Here is a 23,910-nt window from a genome sequence, read left to right on the forward strand (position 1 = left end):
CTATATTTAAGAAATAGTTTACCTGGTTTAAATCATTTCACATTGACTCAGAGAGAGGGCGAATGGTATTCATAATAAATGGGAAGCTTTGCTTTGCTTTTTTCTTGGATTATTATCTGCTTAAGGCAACAAGCATACGTGAGGATGGTTTGCTTTGTTAATATCAGTCTTGATTATTTACCCTATTAATTTATAATTCTCAGACTCTGAAAGTAAAAGTTTCCCAGATGATCCATTTACCATTAATTAAGGGTTAATGAATGACCTGAGAATTTCTCACGACAATGTTGAATGCCAAGGGGAACTAATTGTTATTTTAATGAAATTGTTTTTAGGCTGAAGACCTGACCCAAATATGCATTTTGAGGGTACCCTTATCCTTTAGTCACCTATGGTAGTTTTTCCCCTTGTTCAGTGCTCGCTGTTCAGACAGTAGCAATTCCTGAGGGCAAGGAAGTCCAGGCTCCAGTGTTGACTCTACCACTCATTAACTGCATGATCTGTGCAAGTCATGCTCCCTGCCTCCTCATTTTCTTCACCTGAAAGTTAGAGACTTTATAAGCTTTTCAGTCCCTTTCAACTCAAAGCATATTTTTTGATAACAACCAAAAAATGAGATTGACAAAATGTTCCTCTGTCCATCAGCTAGAATCATATTAAGCTTTGAGGAAACACCCCTCTGTTTATACATGTGGTGCATTTCACATAGCTCCCCAGACCTCACACGCAGAGACTCTTGCCCGAAGAGTTAAGTCTAACCTTAAAAGACTTCATGCTTCTAGTTAGCCTGGTAAAATGAAAATGCACAGGACAGGCATAAACAATGGCAGAAAAACATAGTTTACAAGTAGGAGGAAACATAAGCGTTTCTTAGCTGATTAAAATTTATTTAAAAGAAGACATTGGACATGGTGACTGGAATGAAAATACAGCAGCCTCATGACCATCATTAACAAAAGTGACAATGCCGATCTTGTAGCTGATACAGACCCTTGGCTGTTACCTTCATATTTTCAGTCAAGTTATCCTTGATCTCCCTCCTGGTTTCTCTTGTTACTGGTGAACTGCACTCCTAGAGCAGTGGATGTGGATGAGGGGGTCTGTCTGCGCATCTTCAGTACATCCTTGCTTGGTGGATCCATTCCTAGTCTCACTAGCACCATGCTTTAGCCAACTGAGCTAAAGTAACAGAATTTGATATAATGTAATGTTTGCAATGATAAAAGAGACAGAAGTAATCCTGAGTATATCTGATAACAATTTCTTTTTTCTTTTCTTTTTATGCCTTTAGCGACAAGGTGCTGGGGCAACCAATGGAAAAGAAAAGACATCTGGTGAAAATGGTAAGAGGACATGAAGAGTCCAACTTCTTTCTCTTTTGCCATCTGCAGCCCTGGGTACGCAGCAGGTGCGGACCATGCTTTCCATCCCAATCAGCTTACTATATGTGTCTGTGCGTCAGCGTACAGTGGATTTTAGCAATTCACAGTGAGCACTGAGGTCTGGTCTTACAAGGAAAACTGAGCTAGCTGAATGCCATCATAAGAAGTTTCCCTCCCATCCGAGGGCTCCCATTTTGGGCAACATGATAATTACAATGCAAATATAGTTCTCTGCTTTCTTCATTAGGGTGGGTGAGAATCATCCGAGTTGTTGTGAGGATAAAATGAGATCAAATGAGATAAGTGATTTGAAAACTGTGAAGTACTCAACTTCTGAAACGATGTTTTAAAACTTGTGTCAGCCCTCCGGAGCACACAGAACGCAGTGCCAGTCCAACGGAAGGTGCTGAGTCAGTGTCACTGCGGGGATTCACTGGCAAATAAGAATGATAGCAGTGACAGACACATTGCATCCCGCCTCTCCATGGGCCCGTTTCAACCATGACCCTACATTGTAGGAATGATCATCATATTTTTACAGATCAGGAAACTGAGGCTTGGCATTTGGGTGAGTGAGATGTAGCTAGAAATGGGAAGTCCATGGATCCTGTAGGAAATAGAGCCAGTTGGAACCCCAGGTCCCTAACTTTAGCGGTTAACGTAAGAACAAGCATAATAATGAATACCCAGTGGTATGCACGTAGGGCCACGGTATAGTTCTGGCGAAGTGAGAATCTGGGTGTTCCGTCTTTCTGGTAACTCAAAATGAGCTCTCCTTTTATGGAAAATGACTCTTCCTTCCAACTGGATGAAACATGCTAGTGTCTACCAATCAAACTGTGGGTAATGCCAATCCCAAATACTAGCTGTCGTAATTCCCTGGGGCCTGAATACCCCTTTGGAACTTCTGTGGTGAGTCTGAGCTGAGCAAGGCTCTAACATAAGAATGCTGCTCTGTGTCTACAGCCTGCCAACATGCCTACCCATTTAGGGCTGTCCTGGAGGGCAGGGTGAGTTCAGCGTCCCCTGGCTGGTGGGGTTGTCATATCAGTAAGTAGAGAGGTGGGTGCTCCACAATGTCTAATTGGAGCTATGTGGCTGGGAGAAGAAGGAAACAAGGTTTTCCATGAGGCTGATGGCTCCTCCTTTGCTGCCCAGAGCTTTTCCTGTCTCCTGTGTGAGTTGGGGTGGGTGTGGTGGGTACTGGCAAGGAAGACAGAAAGCAGAGGAGGGAGCACAGGATGGGGCTTAAAATGGAGGAGCAACATTGCAGCTGCCTATATGAGGAAGGACCCACTGTCCGCTGTAGGGGAGCATAGGGCGTTGTGAGCCTCCACTGATTTTCCTGGTTCATGCGTTCATAGGTGTCTATTCATGCAAGTTCCTTCCCAGTGAACCTCACAACCTTAAAAGTACAGAGTTTCACAGTCAAAACACTTTTCAGAGATTCTCTATTGTAGTTGTTCTCAACATTTTTGTTTTCACAACTCCTTTCATTTTAAAGAACTCTTGAGGATCCGAAAGAGCTTGTGTTTATGTTGGTGATATCTATTGATGTTTGTCATGCTGGAACCCTGCTGAGTTCCCTAGGGATGGCACTGAAGAAAAGACCTGGAGCTGGTGAATGAGACATAGGATCGATTTAGGGAGGGGAGTTACCTATAGGGCAGTCTGGTGGGCTGGATAAAAGAACCACAACTGCCTGTAACAAGCACGCAGTGTGTTTACACAGCGTTCTCACTTAGCAACCCCTTTCACTTGGCAACCTGCATTCCTTCCAAAACAAAGGTCTCCTATCCCCTGTGTGGCCTGCATTCCATGGGACGGGCTGGGAATTCAGATGTCCCTCCTAGATAAGGAATGAATCCCTGGGTTGGCCACTCCCAGATTCCCTAGCTCAGAACTTGAACTCTAAGCACGCATTTTTCTTAGACCATAGGGTCATTCTCAGGGTATGCTTAAGTTAGGCTATTGATGTCAGCTGTACCTGCCATACACTGTCTGCTACATTAGAAATTAAAATGGAGAAAATTTTAAATTAAATACATTTCTTATTAATTTATTAAAAATAAAGTAATATGTCTACGTGTTAATGTAAGTAACATTTTAAAAAACGAAAAGCAATTATATTTTCCAAAATGGAAAAGGACATTTAGTAAGAAGTGACAGTTTTACATTTCTGCAAATCTCTTTAAAGTCTGGCTTGACAGAGGACAGCTGGATTTTCATGTTGGTTTTCTGTGTTCAATCTGTTACGTCACGTGATGTGTAGCGTATGGAAGATTCTGCTGTTCACTTGTGAGAGTATGAGATTTAAAAAAGCAGATAATATCCTTTAGATCAAACTCTACCTTTTCTAGTAATAATATCTTTTATAAGACCAAAAACGTTTTTGATCTTTTAGGCTCCCTTAAAGGATGTAGGCACGCCCCCAGGGTACCTGGTTCACACTTTAGAAACTACTGCTCAGTGTGAGTCTCATGTCATGCCTTGAGAAACCTGAAGACCAGGCACGTGGTGACAAATCCAGGATGAGGTCTTAGTACTCGATGTCTCTGCCCCTTGGCTTTATGTTGGTATCATATTGGTCCTTCAGAGCATGCTGACACGCTCAGTGCTTTGCACCAATAGCTTTGTACCAGCTATTACAAGTGATGCCACTTTCTGCCATTCAAAGACTTGGAATGTCTTTAGCTGAAAACTGGTCCACACCAGTGGAAACTGAGTGAGTTTTTTATGGAGGTATAAAAATTAATTGAATGGAAAAATTCCAGATGCAATGAATAAGGTTTTTCATTAGACCATTCTAGATATTAAATGATAGTCACTTTTGGGTAGAAAAGGGAATTTGAGATTATTTTACAGTTATGGAATAATGGCAATGTATAAGTCTAAATTATTATTAACATGCTATACCTTAATTTCAGCTTAATGGCTTATATATGATATTTGTATATGATACTTTATTATACTCTAAATTCTGTGCTTTTGCCTCTAAAAAGGAGGAAAGACAAAAGCTGGGACAGCCCAAGAAAGATGAGGGTGAAAACTTCTAGAAGTAATCTAAAAAACATTTTCCAAAGAATTGAAGTTACTTAATTTTTTAATTTTAAATTCCTGATATGAGAGATCATCTTGGAATTTCTGTTTTAACCTAATATTACATTCCACTGAAATTCAAATGATTTCCCTCTGTCATTACAGGTATCTAGGGAGCACTATTATGTTAATGTATATTTCCTATTAATATCAAATGAAGCTGTCTACATGTCTTGAAGGAGCAAGGACCCTTGAGAATTAAAATATGAAGTATAAAAAACCCATCAAAATGTTATGAGATTTGGATAGTAACACGTAATAATAAAAGGAACATTCTCAAATGAGATTAGTTGTCCATACAAGTCAGCGTGTTCTTAATCCAAATATTGTAAATGTAGTTGAGGTCTCCATTTAACATACAAAGCAATAAAGACTGTGGGAGTGAACTACGGGTGCCTTGAGATTATTTGGATCACAAAAGACCCAAGTCAGGTACATTAAAACTTCAGAAGGTATTTAGATTCCTGGCTTTCCTGCAATTTCATTACATGGAATATTATCTTGAGAGCACTGTTTGCTGGGAATCAGATTTATCATAATTTCAAGATTTATTTTGTTGTCATCATGGAATTTATTGATGTAAAATATGACCTGCATACGCTCCAGAATGTTCCAAAATCCTCCTCATTTTCCCAGGATGTTAACCTCTTACACACACTCCAACAAACCTGATGTTTCTTTTAGAACTAGATTTTGTGATATTATCTGCAGTAGGAAGACAGTTTTTCAGAAATATTAGGGTTATAATTTCTTTTAATGCAGAAAATAAATATTTCAGGGCTTGGAGGTTCAGAGATTTTTCATTGCTGTGTGGGCAAAGTGCCTTCATCATTTGATTAGTCAAGCCACAGATTTCATTTGTTTCTGGAAATAACTTTCTATTTGAAAGAAACAACAGCTCATAGCTTCAGTTATACATCTTTTTGTCTCATTTAAATGGCTTAATTAAATTCAAGCATGTTTATAAATACAGACACAATGATCTGAATCTAGATTATTCATCACAAATTAGTAATTTGAACACAACCAAAAGGTTTTTGGGGGCAGCTATAACGTTGCTGGATTTCTTCATCCACACCTTGATATTGGTTGTCCAGAGAGACTCCAAGAGTTAATTTTTTTTTTTATTGATACACAAAAGCAGAAAAATACTGGAAGGAGAGTGGCTGCTGGGAGCCTTCCAACCTGAAAAAGAGATTTATGAATAATAAACCTCGTGATGGGGCTTACTTTTAGAGCTTGGAGGCTTACCCAAGCTAAATTGAATTTCTAAAACGGGAATGGATTTCTCATGATTTAGTGAGCTGTGATGCATTTGTTTCCAAAAGGCTCTGTTTCTGCGGCAGAAGGTGTATGAACACACCTGATTTTAAGAAAAGAATCTCCTCACATCCAGGCTGTAGGTAAATGCTACAAAGGAAAGCATTATTCTGAACCACCTGTGGGACTTACTGCAACGTGTTTCTTTGAGTGTGAGTAACCTGGCACAAGCTCAGGCTCCATGCCTGAATATGTGAGCCACTTCCTTGGGAGAGAGATTGTGGCCTGAGAAGTTTCTAGTAGGTGTGGGGATATTCTAGGAATACTTAAGACTGACTTTGATTTGATACGATATAATTGCCAAGAATAAATAAAATGAAATGTTAGTAAACTGAGTACTTTCCTCTCCCTGTTTTAAATAAAACCCAAACCCTTAAAGTTCAAGTTTATCTCACCTTCAGATTTTGAGGAAATACACACACATGTACACACAGGGTCACTTTCTTATTTTTCTGCTCTTAAGTGGTAGAGAGAGATGTCCCAAGAAGGACTTGCATTTATAGGCAGACAGATGTACATGCTACCATTAAATGGAGTGTGATTTTAAAAAAAAATATATAATTCAAATATTTATTTCCAAAGTAATTTCACCATCACCTACCCCCGGCCCTTTGTGGCTCCATGTCTCCCAGTAGATATTCATCCCCCTTCCATGTTTGTCTGTGTTCTTGGTGCAAGATTATCTTTCAAGACCTATGCACTGACTTAGGCAGATTTTGCTTAGAATACATTTAATTTATCACCTCTCCTTGGTATGTGGAAGCGTGTGGAGTGAGGCTTCATGGGCAAGGGTGAGCATCAGCTTGGAGTAAGAAGAAACTGATGCTGAGTACAGGAACCAAAGATGATTGAGTGATCATTGAGTGGTCATGCCCAGGAGAGAAGGTCGGTTTTGGCAGAGGATGCTGCCTGGTGGAACTTGCTCCTGGGATGGAAGACAAGAGGAAGAAATCCATCTGGAAAGGCTCTAGAGGGAACACACCTGCCTCTGCCTATGGCAATGATGCAGTTCTGCTCTGCTTCGGATACGGGTTGTGGTCAGATCAGAGTTTGAGGATGGATCCAGGTACATGGAAGACAGAGCAGCCTGCAATTTGGAGTTTTGCTGTTCCTGTGGACCAGCGGATGCAAGTGTCTGGAATCCAGGGGGAGGTAAAGCTTGAATCCACACTGAGGGTGTAATAGGCCAATTCTGCACAAATCTCTAGTCTACACAGAAACTTAGCAAGCCAACATGAGCCTCTTTGAAAAGGAAGAGAGACAACTTTGAGCATCCAGTGGCAATGTGTGTCAGAAATGTGCTGTTTACAACTTTCACAGGCAGCACCGGCTGTGAAAAAAGCACCTCCCTAAAGTCATCAGTCTCTAAGGTGTGCGACTTGTCCCAGGCCAGAAAGCTCTCAGTCTGTTTCCTGCTAGACCAGGGAAGCCCAGAGCTGCCTAAAGCTCTGAATCTACTGCACTGAGAGATAGTCAGTGCTGCTGTGAGTGCCAGAGGCATGTGGGTGGCGGCACCTTCAAGGTAAAGAATCAAACAGCTCTGGTCTCCATCTGGGGTTTCCCGGCCCTTTGTCTCCTTCTTTTTCCATATTTCTTCAAATATAGGGAAAAAAATCAAAACAAAAGTGGCTGATGCTCAAGAGAGGGGGTCCTTTGTACTTTCGGCTCCAAACACTCTAAAGAGTCTCTAGTCCATAAAAAAGAAATGGACACGCAAAGCTGCTTCTGATATTGATCCAGATGGGGAAAGGCAGACATTGGAATCACTTAATAAGCCAGACGTTTAAGCCATCAGAGTCTCCAGACAAACCAGTCAATTGGTGGTATTGCTCAACACTGAGCTGATTCTGCCTGAAGGTTACTTTAGGGATTAGGGCTGAGAGGGAATTTATTAACATCTATCTCAGTTAGAAGAGTGACTTTTGTTTGTCTTGCCCTTCAGAGTGAGCATCATAATAACCTCATTGAGCAAGGAACACTTGGGTAAATACGGTGCTTCTGATCAGTCTTGGGTGGGAAAGTGCTCGAAGCATTGTGGACAGAAGCGGAGATTCCTCACACTCCCTAGTTGCAATTCTGTATAGATTTACATAGTTAAAAAAATGCTCCCCGATGCTGTCTTCTCTTTGATTTCACCATGACCTTGCAGGAAGGGTGGGAGAGGATCTTGGGGAGAGTTCCTGGCGAACTGGGGATTTTTCCCAAGGTCACATAAATAAGAGGAGGAAAATTTTAGCCATCTGACCCACAGTCCTAACGTACCAGGTTGTCTCCATTCACTCTTTCTCCTGGCTTCCCTCTTGCCCAGGGTCTTGTTTGTAAATGGGCAACTTGGGTGGGCTGTGTTCTAAGCCCCTGGAACAGAATAAGTTTAACGGGCTTACATCTCAGCCAAGCCAGAAACTATTGCCTCCCTAGTACCATGATGTCGTTAATTTATTTAACTAGCATCTGGTAAATCGGGGCGATCTCAATAACAGGGATAGTCGTGATAATTTTCAAAATTAAAACATCGAAGCAATGTACTCATTTATAGCCTTTTCATACTTCACCTTTCCTCACCCTTTCTCTTTCTCTCTCTTCCTTCCCTTCCTTTCCTTCTTTCTTTTCGTTCCCACCCTCCCGTTTTCCCATACCTTCCCCTCCTCCTTCTTCCCATTCCTTCCCCCTTTCCTCCCATTCCTTCCCTCCCTCCATCCTTTCTTCCTATCTTTCATCCTTTTCTTCCTTTTTCTTTTTGAAATGGTGCATTGGATAGCTTTAGACCAGCTGAAATAGAATTTTATTCCACATCATACAGAGAAAGCCTTTATACCTTGGTGGAAAAGTGAAGGTATAAATTATTCTAAATGAATTGCCCTGAAAGATCTTCTTTAAGATCTTGCCCATGACATAGCTCGAACCGGAAAAATGTCGATCTCTAGCCTTTGGAATCCTGCCCCAAACAGGAGACATTCCAGGTTTCAGGTTCTGCTTGTCAATTACTTGTATGGAAATAATATTTCTCACGCGCTTGAAAACATTTTTGCTCCTTAAGTAGGTGAAACACTCATAATCTTATTTATAGAATTAATTTGCTCAGCAGGCAGTTTTCCAGAAGCAAAACCCAAACTAAATTTCAGGCTGGGCCAAATGATAAGATAGTTAAATTTGTAGGTTTCATATTAGTTAGGTACATCTGGGATTACAAAAGCATGGAGAAATGCTAATATTCCTCCTTGGAAAAGAATGCTGTCAGTAGACAGAGTGGGCCGAATTGTCCTCAGAGAGTCTATCTCCGTTTCGGGATACATCTGTTCTCCCCTCCACATTAGGCAGGAAGAGCAAGTCTTACAGCCCTAGACGTGTCTCCAGGATAGTGCAACCACAGAACATGCTTCTGACCCCGGGGCAGAAGTCCCCTGGGTCACACAAGAAAGCTCTCTAGCAGTGAAACTAGAACATAGCTCAGGGGAGATGCAGGCCCCGAAGAGGAGAAACCAGAATTCCGGGGAGAGCTATCTGGAGGAGCAGCCACACAGGGGCTTCGGCCTTCTGCTGAAAGGCACAGCTAAGCTGTGGCAACTTCGCAGAGACTAATAGGATTGAGACTTAAGAAATAAGGGCCCAGGGCAATGAATACCTCATGCTTGTAATCCCAGCACTTTGGGAGGCTGAGGTGGGCGGTCACCTGAATTCAGTAGTGTGAGGCCAGCCTGGCTAACATGGTGAAACCCCATCTCTACTAAAAAATTCAAAAAGTTATCTGGGCGTGGTGTCGGGCGCCTGTAATCCCAGCTACTTGGGAAACTGAGGCATGAGAATCACTTGAACCTGGGAGGCGGAAATTGAGGTGAGCGGAGATGCCACCACTGCACTGCAGCTTGGGGAACAGTGAGACTGTCTCAAAAACAAATCCACCCGTTGGACTTTCCCAACCAAAGCTACAGAGCAATGGTTGGGTAGAGCAGGAAAAGAGTGGAGAGTGAATCTGAGGAGCAGGAAACGCAGCGTTCCATTGTATCAAGTGTCTTTTTCCAGTTCTTGCCAGTGCAATTCCCTCCCTGGCCTTCGTGCCAGGTCACCCTGTTTCCCTCTCGGTCCCCACTAATTAAAAAAATGTAGCTTATTATACGATGAGTGATTGCGGCTTCCCAAAGACAAAGTGGGGATGATTTTTGTATACAAATTATGGATTGACTTCAGAACAAAAAGAAAAGCAAGAAGAGTGGTTTGTTGAAACCATGCTTTCATTTTTTAAAAATATTTTTTATTTTTTATTGCATTTTAGGTTTTGGGGTGCATGTGCAGAACATGCAAGATAGTTGCATAGGTACACACATGGCAGTGTGTTCTGCTGCCTTCCTCCCCTTCACCCACATTTGGCATTTCTCCCCATGCTATCCCTCCTCAGCTCCGCCCCCCGCTGTCCCTCCCCTATTCCCCCCAATAGACCCCAGTGTGTAGTGCTCCCCACTCTGTGTCCATGTGTTCTCATTTTTCATCACCCGCCTATGAGTGAGAATATGCAGTATTTCATTTTCTGTTCTTGTGTCAGTTTGCTGAGAATGATGTTCTCCAGATTCATCCATGTCCCTACAAAGGACACAAACGCATCATTTTTGATGGCTGCATAATATTCCATGATGTATATGTGCCACATTTTCCCAGTCCAGTCTATGATCGATGGGCATTTGGGTTGGTTCCGGTCTTTGCTATTGTAAACAGTGCTGCAATAAACATTCGTATGCATGTGTCCTTATAGTAGAGCGATTTATAGTCCTTTGGATATATACCCAGTAATGGGATTGCTGGGTCAAATGGAATTTCTATTTCTAGGTCCTTGAGGACTCGCCACACTGTCTTCCACAAAATGCTTTCATTTTAACAGTGTAGTGTCATTGGCTGGCTTTGTATTTCTGAAGGAAGGAAGACGGGTCAGATCTCTTTTTTAAGGAGGACATATTTGACATTCCTGCAGCAATGAGGCTGTCCCTGTGGAGGTTAATGTGTGTTCTCCACATCCAGTGTAAGCCCCTCAAACCTCTTCAGGTGTCATTAAGGGGACAAGGAGGTGGCCAAAGAGGAGACACAAGAGGAAGGGGGGGTGACGGCAGATACAGAACCATGCACACCTCCACCCAGTCCTAACAGAAGGCCCCGCCAGATGCCAGGCCAACTGGGAAATGGAGAGGGGACTGAGCAGGCACGGTTCTTCCCAGTAAGCTGAGGTTCGTCAGAGCAGGAGCGAGGAGGAGAGTAGCTTCCAGCTACACACCCACAGACTTCGGGCTTCCAGAAAACTGCTTTCTCAAAAGCTCAGTGGGTGTCCCAGGCTCTGCTCCCACTGAGTGGAGTCTCTGGATGACTCCCCAGGTGCTTTGGCCCACCCGAAAGGTGGGGAGAAGAGTGGGCGGGTCTACTCCTCCAGGTGCTCTGTGGGAGGCAAGAGTAGCTGCTGCTGTGCCTGGGGCTGTAGGTGTGAGCCTGGGATGGGAGGCAGCACTGAGTTCTCAGAGGAGCAGCTAAACTGCCTCCGCCCCCATGGAGAGGCATCAAGGGGCCAATCTTCTTTCGTTTAGTTGCCTCTTGGATTTCTTGGCTTCATAACCTTGAATTAAACTTCAGATTTGTGACTGTAGGATCAGCTGCTTAAAAATATGCGAAATGACCATCTCATTTAAATGAAACATATTTCCTTTTAAGTGCCTCCCTCTCCTTCCTGACACAACCAGGGGAGTTGTTCTTTTCTGCACCATGGTGAAGAAATGAGGATCAGGGCCCCTTGAATGTCAAGAACATTCTGACGTCCAAGACGGAAGAGGAATAGTAAGTCCTGTGGGATCACTGAATTTAAAACGCAGCGACTTGGAGACTTCACTACTTCGAGCATTAATCTGAAGTACCTATTATAGTTGTTATAATGATGATTTCTCGCAGATATTGTGGTGTATTGATCGGCTCTTTCACTGTTGTGTTTTCCTTGGGCAGATCCAGTATCTGCTCAGGCTGAGCACACCCTTTTCTTATAGACTGTTGTGGCTGTTCTGTTTTTCTGTCATTATTTCCCTCATACTCATCATGAGCAAGAAGGCAAATTATTTGCATATCACTGGGTTTAATTTTAAAGTTGCATTTCCTTTGAAAGTTACCCCCTGCTCCAATTCACTAAGAAGGAGTTGCTTCTTATTCACCTGCTGGGATCTCCTTGTGTTCTGATCATGGTCTTTCTGTTCGAGCTGCTACTTTCTTTTTTCCTCTTGGGATGTGGACTGGTGTAGAACAGTGATCAGCGGAAATATGTATCGATTGGATAGACCCAGATATGTCTGGGGGTGTGGGGAGGAGGAACTGGGAGGTCGGCAATGTGGCCTTGATCACAATGTTTATAAAAACTCTCCCTTCAGGAATGTTTGGTTACACCAAGGGGATGCTTGCTGCTGTTTTCATGCTTGGCAAGCGACTTCTTCATATCGAAGGGGTGTTCTTCTCTCTCTACTATTCCACCATTCCAGACCCTGAAAACAATTGGAAACTGAATCATGCTCTGGCATTCATTTAGAAAGCAGGTGTCCTCGGGTGTCAGAGAGATGCTTCAGTAGCCAGGCACTGGCATGAGTGATGCGATTCTCACTTAAGACTCTGACTGTAACCAGTTCGCCAGATCCAAGTGCAACAGACCTGGCTGTGTAGGAGGGCAGACCTTGCTTCCCGCAGCAGCATTAGGAACGGTGCTAGTCACCGTGGGGCCACGGTCCTCCTTACCCCCAACCTTTCTCACGTGTCGAGTTTCGATGTTTCGGTGCAAACATAAACCTTTTGGCGGTTTGGATGGATGTGCACTTACCAAAATCCAATTTCCCATCAGTCCATTAAAAGAAAAGTGTTTTTATAGGGAGCTTTGAAAATGGGCAGGCAAAGAGAAATGGTCCATGCAGATGCTTGGTTGTAGGTTATAATGCATTTGCTGGTTGGGGAAAGTGCTTTGAACGTTCTTCCCAGGTAGCTCTGAGCTCAGTAATTGTTTTGCAGAACTTTCAGAAGAAGATAATGCTCAGCATCCAGTTTTTTCTGGGGTTCTCCACGGATTAGCCAGCACCAGGCTGCCTCCTTGCCAGGAGCTGGGCATTTTTGCTGGCTGCTTTTAGGGTCTTCCTCATGCTTTAGCCATGAGGATACTGCATGGATGCAGTGTCCTGAGCTGCTTGGCCTGAAGGCCTGGCCAGTAAGCCACACCTGACTCTTGGTTTGCTCACGAAGGGTGGGGCTTGGGTGAATTCCCAGTTTGTTCTTTCCCTGCCGTTCTGTGCTTTACCCATTTGTTCCTGGTTCACCGCAGTGGGTCATTTTCTCTCTTTGGGTTGCAGCATGGTACAATGATACTGTCTTCGGGCTCTTGTCAAATTCTGACTCTTTATATTCTGTGGCTGTCTTTTTCCGGGGACAGTGTAGGACGTTTGACTTCTTTTGATTTTATTTTCTATAAGCATCAAGGGGATATTGCCTATGAGTCCACAGGAGAAATACGATGATTTTTCTTGGTGGAGGCAGTGGAGGGGAAAGTAAGGGCAATGGATGGAATCTGAATAGGATTCTCACCGGCTGCGAACACAGGATAAGGAGTAGTTATTTTTGTTGAAATAACTATTTCAGTAAAAAGGGTGAAAATGGGAAAATTTAACCTTTTCTCTAGAAAAACTGCATTTCCAACTATCTGATTATAAAAGGGGAAAACAGGGTTTATTTTCCTGGAACTTTCTGTAGCATGTGTCCAGTTTTCAAGGAGGCTGGCGCCCTGGTGACTGGCTCCCAGGTGAGCACAGGTGTAGACAACAGTGTTCCACGCGACACAGAAACATGAAAGAAGTGGGTGCCTCCCTCTGGCAGCAATTGGCACACATGAAATTAAAGTGTGACTGCGATCTTTCAGGCAGAAGATAGCCAACATTTTTTAGAACTTTTATAACCTTTTCACCTGTGGGCCTCGTCAATGTCTCCTGGTGCCAACCAGGCGCTACAGGGAACCTCATGCCAGAGGCTGCCGAGATAGATGCCCCTGAGCCCCATGGCAAGGAAACACTGAGTTCTAGCTGTTTCTTGAAAAGTCCTCACTTGTCTTTTCTATAAATCCAGCCTATGGTCACCTTAACTGATGGCTCTGTGGAAGAGTTGAACCGTAATTTTGAAATGACCATCTAGACTTGTTTGCAGAAGAAGGAGATCAGGTTTTAGAAGACAAGATGAGCTACCTGCAGATAAAATGTTCACTTTTATTCTATCCACACATCTCAAAGTTGAACAAAACCATAAAATCTTACCAATTACCTATCTGGGCTAGAAACGGCTGATTAGGTCACTCCGGCCATTCACAGCTGGTGAAATTGAACTCCCTGTTGTATATTTCCTCAGCTCAGCTTAAAGTGACTTTAGCAAAAGGTCAGATGCTGCTGCTCCTGGGAGACGTTTTCAGTCTCTAATAGACCGATGTTAGACATTTTTTTTCTAACGTTCTATCTAAATTTGTTTCCTCATCACTTTCAGCCTCTGTTAACGCTCCCTCGAGCCACGACAGGCAAAAGTGGGTATTTTTTCATTGCTTAAATGTTTGGTTTAGATAGAAATGCTTCTGCTACCTCTGCTGATAATTAGAGTGCGTCAAGGAATGCCATTTCATGGTTGGTACTTTGAAAGGTTTTTCTGTTTATTCCAAACCTGTTAATTTTTGATCCTATTGCCTCGATCCTGGAAAATTTCTTTCTGTCTTTGAAATTTCTTAAAAGGAATAAAAGTGATCCAGTTTATTTTTGGTCTGTAAAAGCTTTTTGAATGGGGGTGCTCCCATGGCACCCACAAAGGGCAGAGGCCTTGCTTTCCTGCCAAGGTGCTACATAAAACAGGCCTTGGTAAAATGGTCATATTTAACCAGACCACATCTGAATTCTGCCTAGGTGTTCATCTACCTCAACCAGTATAATAAATGTCTGGAGCTTCAGAACTTTTCACAACCCTGGGAATTACTTCCCGTGATGTTTTCCAGGGAGATTAGTTGTCAGAACATTATTATTTTAATTTAATATTTTTATGTTTTTTAGAGACAAGATCTTGCTCTGTCTCCCAGGCTGGAGCGCAGTAGTGCAATCTTAGCTCACTATAACCCTGAACTTCCAGCTCAAGCAATCCTCCCATTTCAGCCTTCAGATTAGCTGAGACTACAGGTACGGGCCACCAGACGAGGTCTCACTATGTTGCTCAGGCTAGTCTCAAACTTCTGGCCTCAAGTCATCCTCCGACCTAGGCCTCCCAAAGTAGGACATTATTACTTGTTGCTTGAAACTATCACCACACTCTACTCTTAGCTAATCTGTTTGAGCACAGGTGACTATATATAGTTCAGCCACTTAGTCTAGAATGCCACATAACTTTACTCCTTCTTGGGTATTTCTTTCTATTATCTTTTTATAAATACAAGAACCCCTCTTCCTGATAAGTATATGAGAACCCATCTTCCTGATAAGTAGAAAAAGGTACAAAGCTTAAAATCACCCATCTTTAAAAAGCTTTTTCCAGAATATCAGCAAATGCCTGGCCATGCGCTTTTAAGACAGTGCCATTTTAAAAAAAGCAAAAAACATACCAAGAAAAGGGACGTGGGGGACTGTGGCTGTGGATTATGAAACCAGAGACTGTGAAGTTTAACAGCCCCAGGGCCAGCAGTTCACAAAAATCAGCACACATCTTTGTTTAGACATAAATATGCATTTACAAATACAGGCATGTTCACCACATTCGAAGGGTATTTTAAAACACCTGATATCAGAGTCATAGAGAGTGGTGTCTGTTTCTGCTCTCTGTTTTCTTGCTGTGTGTGAAAAATGTAGAGCATGAAATGAAACACAGGACACACGACTGAATGGAGATTCCAGGTTGGTGGCAGCCTTAGCATTGAGATTTGAGCAGTGATGGGCGTGCATCAGCTCAGCTGCACGGTTGGACCTGGGACGCAGATTTGAGCAGTGATGGGCGTGCATCAGCTCAGCTGCACGGTTGGACCCGGGACGCAGATTTGAGCAGTGATGGGCGTGCATCAGCTCAGCTGCACGGTTGGACCTGGGACGCAGATTTGAGCAGTGATGGGCGTGCATCAGCTCAGCTGCACAGTTGGACCCGGGACGGACTTGGCACTGGCTTTGCTTCACAGACCTCCTTTTGAGGCGCCAATCAGAGAGTTGTAGCCCACGTGAAATTCCATATACAGCAGACTCATCTACCAAATAGTCTTGTGCATTTAAGAAAGCTTGTAATCCTTGGAAATATGCAAAGGAAAATACCTGTCTGCAGGGATTAGAAGCTGAGGGTGAAGAGCCAGGGTGGGAAGTACCCCATGAGATAGCATGACCCAGCAGCTGAGCTGACAGCCAGGGCCAAGAAAGACGCAGAAGTGTGCATCAGGAAGGATGCCAGATGCCCACATGCACTGTGGGAGAAAGGTGTTTAAATTAGACTGCACCAAAGAGAATAAAAGGTCAGAGAAAAGGCCCAGAATACCCCCTTTGAAAGCAGCTTTGGTCCCTTTCTGATGTACATGGGATGATTTTTCAATCCATGCTGCTTTTTGCTTTCCCCATCATTCATGAAGTTCTCAAGGGCTCTTACCAGCCTTTCTCTTCCTTCTGCACCAAATCCTGTAACACACTTCATTTGCCTTGGGGTCTGCCTTTCCTTCCTAAAGTCAAATTCTTTGGCTGGATGTGGTGGCTCACACCTGTACTTTTAGCACTTTAGGAGGCCAAGGCAGGTGGATGACCTGAGGTCAGGAGTTCGAGATTAGCCTGGCCAATGTGGTGAAACCCCTATCTCTACTAAAACACACACACACACACACTAGCGGGGCATAGGGGCACGTGCCTGTAATCCCAGGTACTCGGGAGGCTGAGGCAGGAGAATCACTTGAACCCGGGAGGCGGAGTTTGCAGTGAGCCTTGATCACACCACTGCACTCCAATCTCGGCAACGGAAGGAGACTCTGTCTCAACAACAACAAAAAAGTGAGATTCTTTGTAGAATTATGGGGTGAGGAGTATTAGAAGAAACTCCTTCCTCACTCAGGTTCAAGTGAGGTTCTTAAATTAATTAGGCTAATTGATGTTCCTTTGGGACTACTTAAAAATGTCCTGTAATTATGATTGCATTTGACTTTTCTATTTAAAAACTGAGGAACTGTATGAAATTCTCTACGGTGGTGAAATTTTTAGCGTTTAATGCTGTAAAACTGGTATTTGAGATTTTAGAAGCTGGGGCACATGTGAGTCCTAGAAGGCAGTGAGCACCCTCAGGAGAGTCAGTTGATACCTGGTAAAACCAGGGAATATAAGAGAAAGGAGAAAACTCCATTTATTCCAAAGCTGTGAAAGGAAGAAACAAATGGACCTAGTGCAAAATGAAGGGAGTGGCCTGAAACCTGATAGGGAGGTCACTTCCCTGGAGCAGGACCTGCTCCCATCGATTTCCTGTGTTTCCAGGCACTTGAAAACCTACAGTTTCAGCAACTGCAAGGGGAAGGGTTTGGAGGGAGAAGCCAGTGTCCCACTAGGAGAAAAAAATAACAAGAAGCAGGGAAGCCTCCGAGGGAATGTTGCCAAAGGTAACTGAATATAAAGGAAGTATTTCTGTTAAAAAAATAATCTCTGAGGTTTTTAAAGCATTAAATACTATGAAGAAATGACCATCCGTTTCAGAAATGGAATGGATGCATGCAAGCAAAAGACAAAGTGTGCAGTTCAGGGAAAGGAATTTTCCCAGCCAATGCACAGCAAAATATAGGAGAATTTCCATTATCAACTTGAAATGTTTCCAGATGAATTATACACTGATTATAACACGTGTGTAGAAGATGAGGTTCATTTAAAAGAAGCTGAAACCCCAAGATAACAACTGCTTAAACCATAGAGGTTATTTCTCTCATACAGAAGGAATCTGGAGGTAGATGGCCAAGGGCAGTTCATGCAGTTTCAAGGAGCATCAAGCATCTATGTTACTATTTAGCCATACTTGGCTTAAGACTTCCAACTGATGGCTGAATATGGCTGCATGAGCACCAGCCGTTGCACCCCTGTGCAGCTATTTCAGCCAACAGAAAACAGATAGGAACAGAGGGGAAAAAATGGGCAAGGGGTCTCTTTTAACTTTATTTTAGGATTTCTTTTTTCCCACTTACATCACATTGACCAAATCCTGGTTGCAGGGACACATCCAACAGTAAGGAGGCCGGAAACTGTTTTCTGGATAACCACGGGCTCAGCCCCAGATCAGGGGTTTTATAACTAAGAAAAAGGGGATAAACAAGGCAATGAACAGACTCAGCCACAACACCTTTCTGCTCCTGGAGTTTCTTGGGTACTTGCAAGCTGGTTAGCTAGCACAGAGGGGTCATCTGAATTGTCAGATGACTAATTTGTCTTCTATCTCTTCAATTAGCCTGAAGACTTTTTTTTTTTTCTATTTTTCCTTGTCAGAGTGTGAAGAAGGGCAAACTGTGGCTTTTCTGTGGTTTGCTGTTAGGGCAGCTAGCTGCTGATTCCTGGGAAGGAATTTCAATTCTCCCCATGTGCTCAGAGAGGAAGGAAGCATTTGCTATGATATTCTCACCCCCGAAAGCATTCTCATTTGCCCACTTTCCTTCAAGTTATTCTCCAATCATTATTAAAGTACTTTCTATGCAAATAAACTAAAGTCTTGCAATCTGATCTCTAAAAGCACAAGATTAACCCTTTCTTTCTGTAATATTTCTCTCCTCTCTGGCCTCGGTGTAGCTGGTTTTGGCTGTAGGAGTTGGTGGTGCAGACAGCAGAATCTACTCTTGCTGGATTTGGAAGAAAAGGCTTTTATTACAGGGTGTCAGCACCTTTAAGAATTTCTTTGGCTTGGTAAATTTTCCTCCATCCCTTTATTATGAACCTATATATACCTTAGTTCAACCATTGTGGAAGACAGTGTGGTGATTCCTCAAAGATCTAGAAGCAGAAGTACCATTTGACCCAGGAATCCCATTACTGGGTATATACCCAAAGGGATATGAATCATTCTATTATAAAGACATGTGTATGCTCATTGGAACACTATTCACAATAGCAAAGACATGGAATCAACCCAAATGCCCATCAGTGAAAGGCTGGATAAAGAAAATACGGTACATATACACCACGAAATACTATGCAGCTCTAAAAAGGAATGAGGTATCCTTTGCAGGGACATGGATGGAGCTGGAAGCTGTTATCCTCAGCAAACTAACACAGGCCCAGAAAATGAAACACTGGCTGTTCTCACTTATAAGTGGGAGCTGAATCGTGAGAACACATGAACACATGGGGAGAACAACACACACTGGGGCTTGTTGGGAGGGAGAGCATCAGGAAGAATAGCTAACGGTTGCTGGGCTTAATACCTAGGTGATGGGTTGATCTGTGAAGCAAATCACCTTGTCACACGTTTACCTATGTAACAAACCTGCACATCCTGCCCATGTACCCTAGAACTTAAAATAAAAGTGGAAGAAAAAAAATTTTCTGGAAGGCAGAGAGCTCAGCCTAGATGACATCCAGGCAGGAACAATTCATATGGAAGATATTTAGTGACACGATAGATCTTTCTAGCAGATGCCTGATTGCTCCTAAGATTGCCTGGCAGTGGACAGTGGGATGTCCCCACAGCTGTGCAGAGAAACCAGTGCCTCCGCCTCAGGGTTTGCCAGAAGGTGGAATCTTCCTGTGGTTGGCTGCCCCCTGGTGCTCACTTCTGCTTCTCATATCCTTCTAGTGCACCTGCCTGGCCAGCCCTAACCTGCACGGTGGCAGACTGCCACCCCTGAGACATCCGAAAATGATTTTCTTCAGCTTCTCAGCCTCGCGGTAGGTAGACAGAGAAGCTGGAAGGAAGGCCCATTGGGCAAGCTGCCAGCTGCCATCTTGGGCAAGGCATCCCTGCATTGGGATGGCCCTCTACTCCTTACAAACGGTGTCCCTACATGTACTCTCCAGACAAAATCAAGCCTGGGCAAGGACTTGAACCTCAGGAAGGCAGATCTGACCACAGTCAAGAGTCATGACTTGAATTCAAGCTGTCCCTAGTCAAGCTGTTTCTCATCATACCTCACTGATGAGAGGTCTTAATTTTTTTCTTGAAGATGTAGGCATTTCCCTAGTGGTTCTGGGTTGAATTGTGTACTCCCCCTATCCAATTCAAGTGTTGAAGCCCTAATCTCCATGACGTCAGAATGTGACCTTATTTGGAGATAGGGTCTTTATTGAGGTAATTAACTTGAAACGAGGTCATTAGGATGGGCCCTCATCCAGTCTGGCTGTTGTCCGTATAAGAAGAGATGAGGACACAGACACACACAAAGGGATATTCGTGTGAGGACACAGGGAGAAGCTGTCTGCAAGCCGGGAGAGAGGTCTTAGGAGGAACCTGCTGTGCTAACATCTTAATCTTGGACTCCAGCCTCCTGGATGTGAGAACATAAATTTCTGTTGCTTAAGTGACCCCCTGTGTGATACTTTGTCACGACAGCCTAAGCAATTGATACAAATAGGAATGAATTTTGCCTTTCCAACAGAAAAATGAATATTTCTTCAGTGATGCCTATGCCTTCTTTTTTTGTGCCCTTCCTCACTTAATGAATTTGGAGGCAGATCTGATCTCATTAACGCTCATTCTTTGCAATCGATACCCATGGATTTGTGGTCACTTGATTATCCAGTGCCACAGTCGGGCATTTTATATAAGCCAGGGTGACTCTGGGTGGAAGCCTGAGAAACAGAATAATTGGAAGTAGGTGACCAAGAGGAGCTCAGAATAAGCTCTTACTTTTGGCTACCGAATTAGGTGTTGCATTAATCAGAACTTGATTTGGACAGTCGAAGACTGTGGGTTTCAGAATACTTCTATTTTTGGACAAAAGAGAATTGCTCGCTCTTGGAAAAAGCTTTAAGTGCCAAAGAAGGCACTAACTTGGTAAATGGAAAGCTAGAAGAAGTGGGAATTGTGTTTTTATTTGATTTGGGGACTACAATGGATGTAGAAAGTCCCCTTGCTTGTGACTGCTAATGCCTGAACCTGCTCGTTAATCTCCGCCCCTTAGCACAGACCTGGAAAATTGCAATTCTCTGCACCGGCAGCCCCTGCTCGATAAATATGGAGCCAGCGGGCAGGAGCGAGAAGTGGCTTTGGGCTGTGGGGCTGGCTTGTTGGAATCCCACACTCCCCAAGCTGTGGAGGGACCGCAACTCAGGAACTCAGGCAGAAGGACACAGTGGCTCTCGGCACGCTTTGTCCCCAGCTTTTTAAAGAGCTTACTGTCTTTTTATAAATTGGCATTTCATAAAGTGCAACTGCTGTATGCCAGCATTATTAGGTACTACCGGTATAAATTTAGTTTTATAATTGTTTTCCTCTGGTGGAATTGACCTTTTCGCCAACACTAGACGCTTTATTCTCTGAGTATAGCTTGATCTGACATGAGGTGTAAAAGATAAAATTCCAATCCTTACCTGCTTTGTTACCTGTCTCTCTGGCTTTCCCTGCCTCAAGGGCAAGGGTTTGGGTCATTAAAAAGGAACCCCCCTTCCTTCTTCTTGGCCAAGTAGTGTGAGGGAGGGGGTCCCAGCTAAGAGGGCCCCAGCAGCACAGGGACCCACATCAATTAGCTTAATTATATCAAGGGCAACACAGCTGACAGATACTAATTCTTCCAAAGTTAATACCATACTTTGAAAGAAGGTAGGACATTCTAAGAACCTTGGCATTAAAATACCCCAATTGCAAGGCATACTTAAGTTAAATGACTGTTATTTCTTTATAGTGTGCTAAAATTTAGGTCCTTTTATAGTACGCTCTGTGCTGTGACTCCTAATGAAGGCAAACGCCTACTCAGGACTATTATATCTCAATTTACTGCTTGGGCACAAATTTCTGATCTACAGGATTAGGCATTAGGAGGTCATTGATTTCTATTAAATCAGTTTTAAAATATGGAGAGTGAGAAATATGTATATTAAACCATTTACCCGTTTGTGTGGTGTGTATGAGTGTGTGGTGTGATGTGTGTGGTCTGTGGGTGGTGTGTATGTATGTGTAGTGTGATGTGTGTAATGTGAATTCGTGTGTATGTGTGGCATGTGTTTGTGTGTATAGTGTGATATGTGTGTAATATGTTTGTATGTGTTGTATGGTATGTTTGTGTGGTATGAGTGTGTGTGGTGAGGGTTGTGTTTGTGCATGAGTGTGTGCTGTGAGGTGTGTTTGTGTATGAGTGTGTGTGTGGACTGAGGTGTGTGTATGTAGGTATAATATGTGGTGTGTATGTTTTGGGTGTGGGGTGTATTTGATGTGTGATGTGTGGTGTATGTGTAGGTATGTGTGTGGTGTGTGTGTAAGGTGTATTTGTGTGTATGGTATGTGTGCTGTTTGTGGTGTGTGTGTGGGATGTTTGTGTGTGCTGTGTGTGGTGTGTTTGTGTGTGTGATATGATACATGTGTTTGGCATGTAAGTGTGTGTGGTGTGATTGTGTGTGTGATGTGTTTGTGTGTTTGGTGTGTGATGTGTGTGTCTGTATGGTATGTGTATGGTGTGTGTGTAGGGTGCATTTGTGTGTGTGTGCTGTCTGTGGTGTAGTGTGTGTTTGCATGTGTTTGATGTGTGTGTGGTATGTGTTTATGTGTGGTGTGTGTGTGATGTGTTATGTATGTGATATTATATGTGTGTTTGGTGCGTTGTGTTTGTGCGATATGTGTGTTTGGTGTGTATGTGGTGTGTGTGTGCAGTGTGTGGTATGTTTGTGCATGTGGTATGATACTTGTGTTTGATGTGGTGTGTGTGGTGTGTTTATGTGAGTGTGTGTGGTGTGTGACTGTATGATGGGTGTGGGTGTGTGGGTCTGTGGCATGTGTGTGGCATATTGTGTGTGTGTGTGTGTGTGTCAGTGTGTTAAAAGTAAAAGCTGGTGTTCGTGACTTATTGCTGTTCCTCTAATGACCTTACCAGGATGATGTGAGCAATGATCTCTCATCTTCATCAACTGGGAAACACAGATTTGAGAGGTTCCTTTCCCAAGTTTAGGGGTTAATATATTTTTGAATTATGCTGTGTTTCAAACTTTTTATTGTTTCTGGGACTGTTGCAGGATCCATGAATATAGCTCTAGGTGACTCTTCTTGTCTGTTAATTTCCAAGGAATATATGTTAATTATTTGAGGCCTGCCACTTAGATTGTGAATGCCCAGATAAAGACCATTTTTTCTGGAAGTGCTATTTCCCATCATCTGTGAAGAGCCCTGGCTGCTGCCCCAGTCCTGGTTGGCCTCACTGTGGGACTGCGCCCCTCCCAGGATGGCTCCTCGGCAGAGGCCCCACCTGACAACCTTGCCTCTCTCTCCAACAGCCTGCTTTGCTCTTTAAATCTCCGAAATTCTGTTACTTATTTGTGTATTTACCTTCCCGTTTGATTTCCAGGGGAGGGATGGGGCTAGGTTTGTTCTCTGCTCTCTCCCAGCCCCCAGGACAGGGATGACTCTCCCAGACAACTCGCTGAACACATGAATTTGGTATAGTTCCTCCTGACTGCCTGGTAAACCAGCAGGTTTTGCAAGCTGGTTGACATATTACATTAATCAAAACTTAGACTTGGATCATCCAAGAGATGCTTTTCCCCCAGAGCTGTATAACTGGCCCCTACAGAAGTCTGTCAATTTGGTCTGCATCTAAGGAGATGAAGTAGCACACCACCACAGAATGAGAACGAGATTTGGAGCAAGATCTGGATCCCAAGTCAGGCTTGGCCGGTCTTCACGAGGTGATCTTAGACAAGGCCCTTGTAGAATGGGGATGACGAATGTTTCCTGCAGCTCTCATAAACGACTACTAAGTCCCAACTACAGATGACAGAAGCCCATTCTCTAGATAAAATAGAGAATCATAAATAGAGATTCTCTATAATGCAAAGCTACTTTAAAACCTATGAAGCCCCCAAATTAGGTCAGGTGCTGTTACAGGCTGAATTGTGTTGTCTCCCCACCGAAATTAATATGTGGAAGCCGTAACCTCCAGTATCCCAGAGTGTCACTGCATCTGGAGTTG

At 43.4% G+C, this 23,910-nt stretch overlaps 1 protein-coding gene across 2 annotated transcripts in view; it reads left to right on the top strand.

The window, feature by feature from the left end:
* The window catches only part of PCP4 (Purkinje cell protein 4), a 66,020-nt gene that overhangs the window by 32,942 nt on the left and 9,168 nt on the right, over positions 1–23,910 (top strand). The window contains exon 2 of one of the 2 annotated variants that reach the window (XM_054248943.2): positions 1,292–1,408. In XM_054248943.2, the coding sequence (XP_054104918.1) occupies positions 1,354–1,408 (55 nt within the window). In that variant the 5' untranslated portion in view covers positions 1,292–1,353. The remainder of the gene's footprint in view (positions 1–1,291; positions 1,409–23,910) is intronic. The other variant, XM_002761434.6, reaches the window with a different exon arrangement.

Source organism: Callithrix jacchus, chromosome 21, assembly GCF_049354715.1.
Source record: "Callithrix jacchus isolate 240 chromosome 21, calJac240_pri, whole genome shotgun sequence".
Taxonomy (NCBI): Eukaryota; Metazoa; Chordata; class Mammalia; order Primates; family Cebidae; genus Callithrix; species Callithrix jacchus.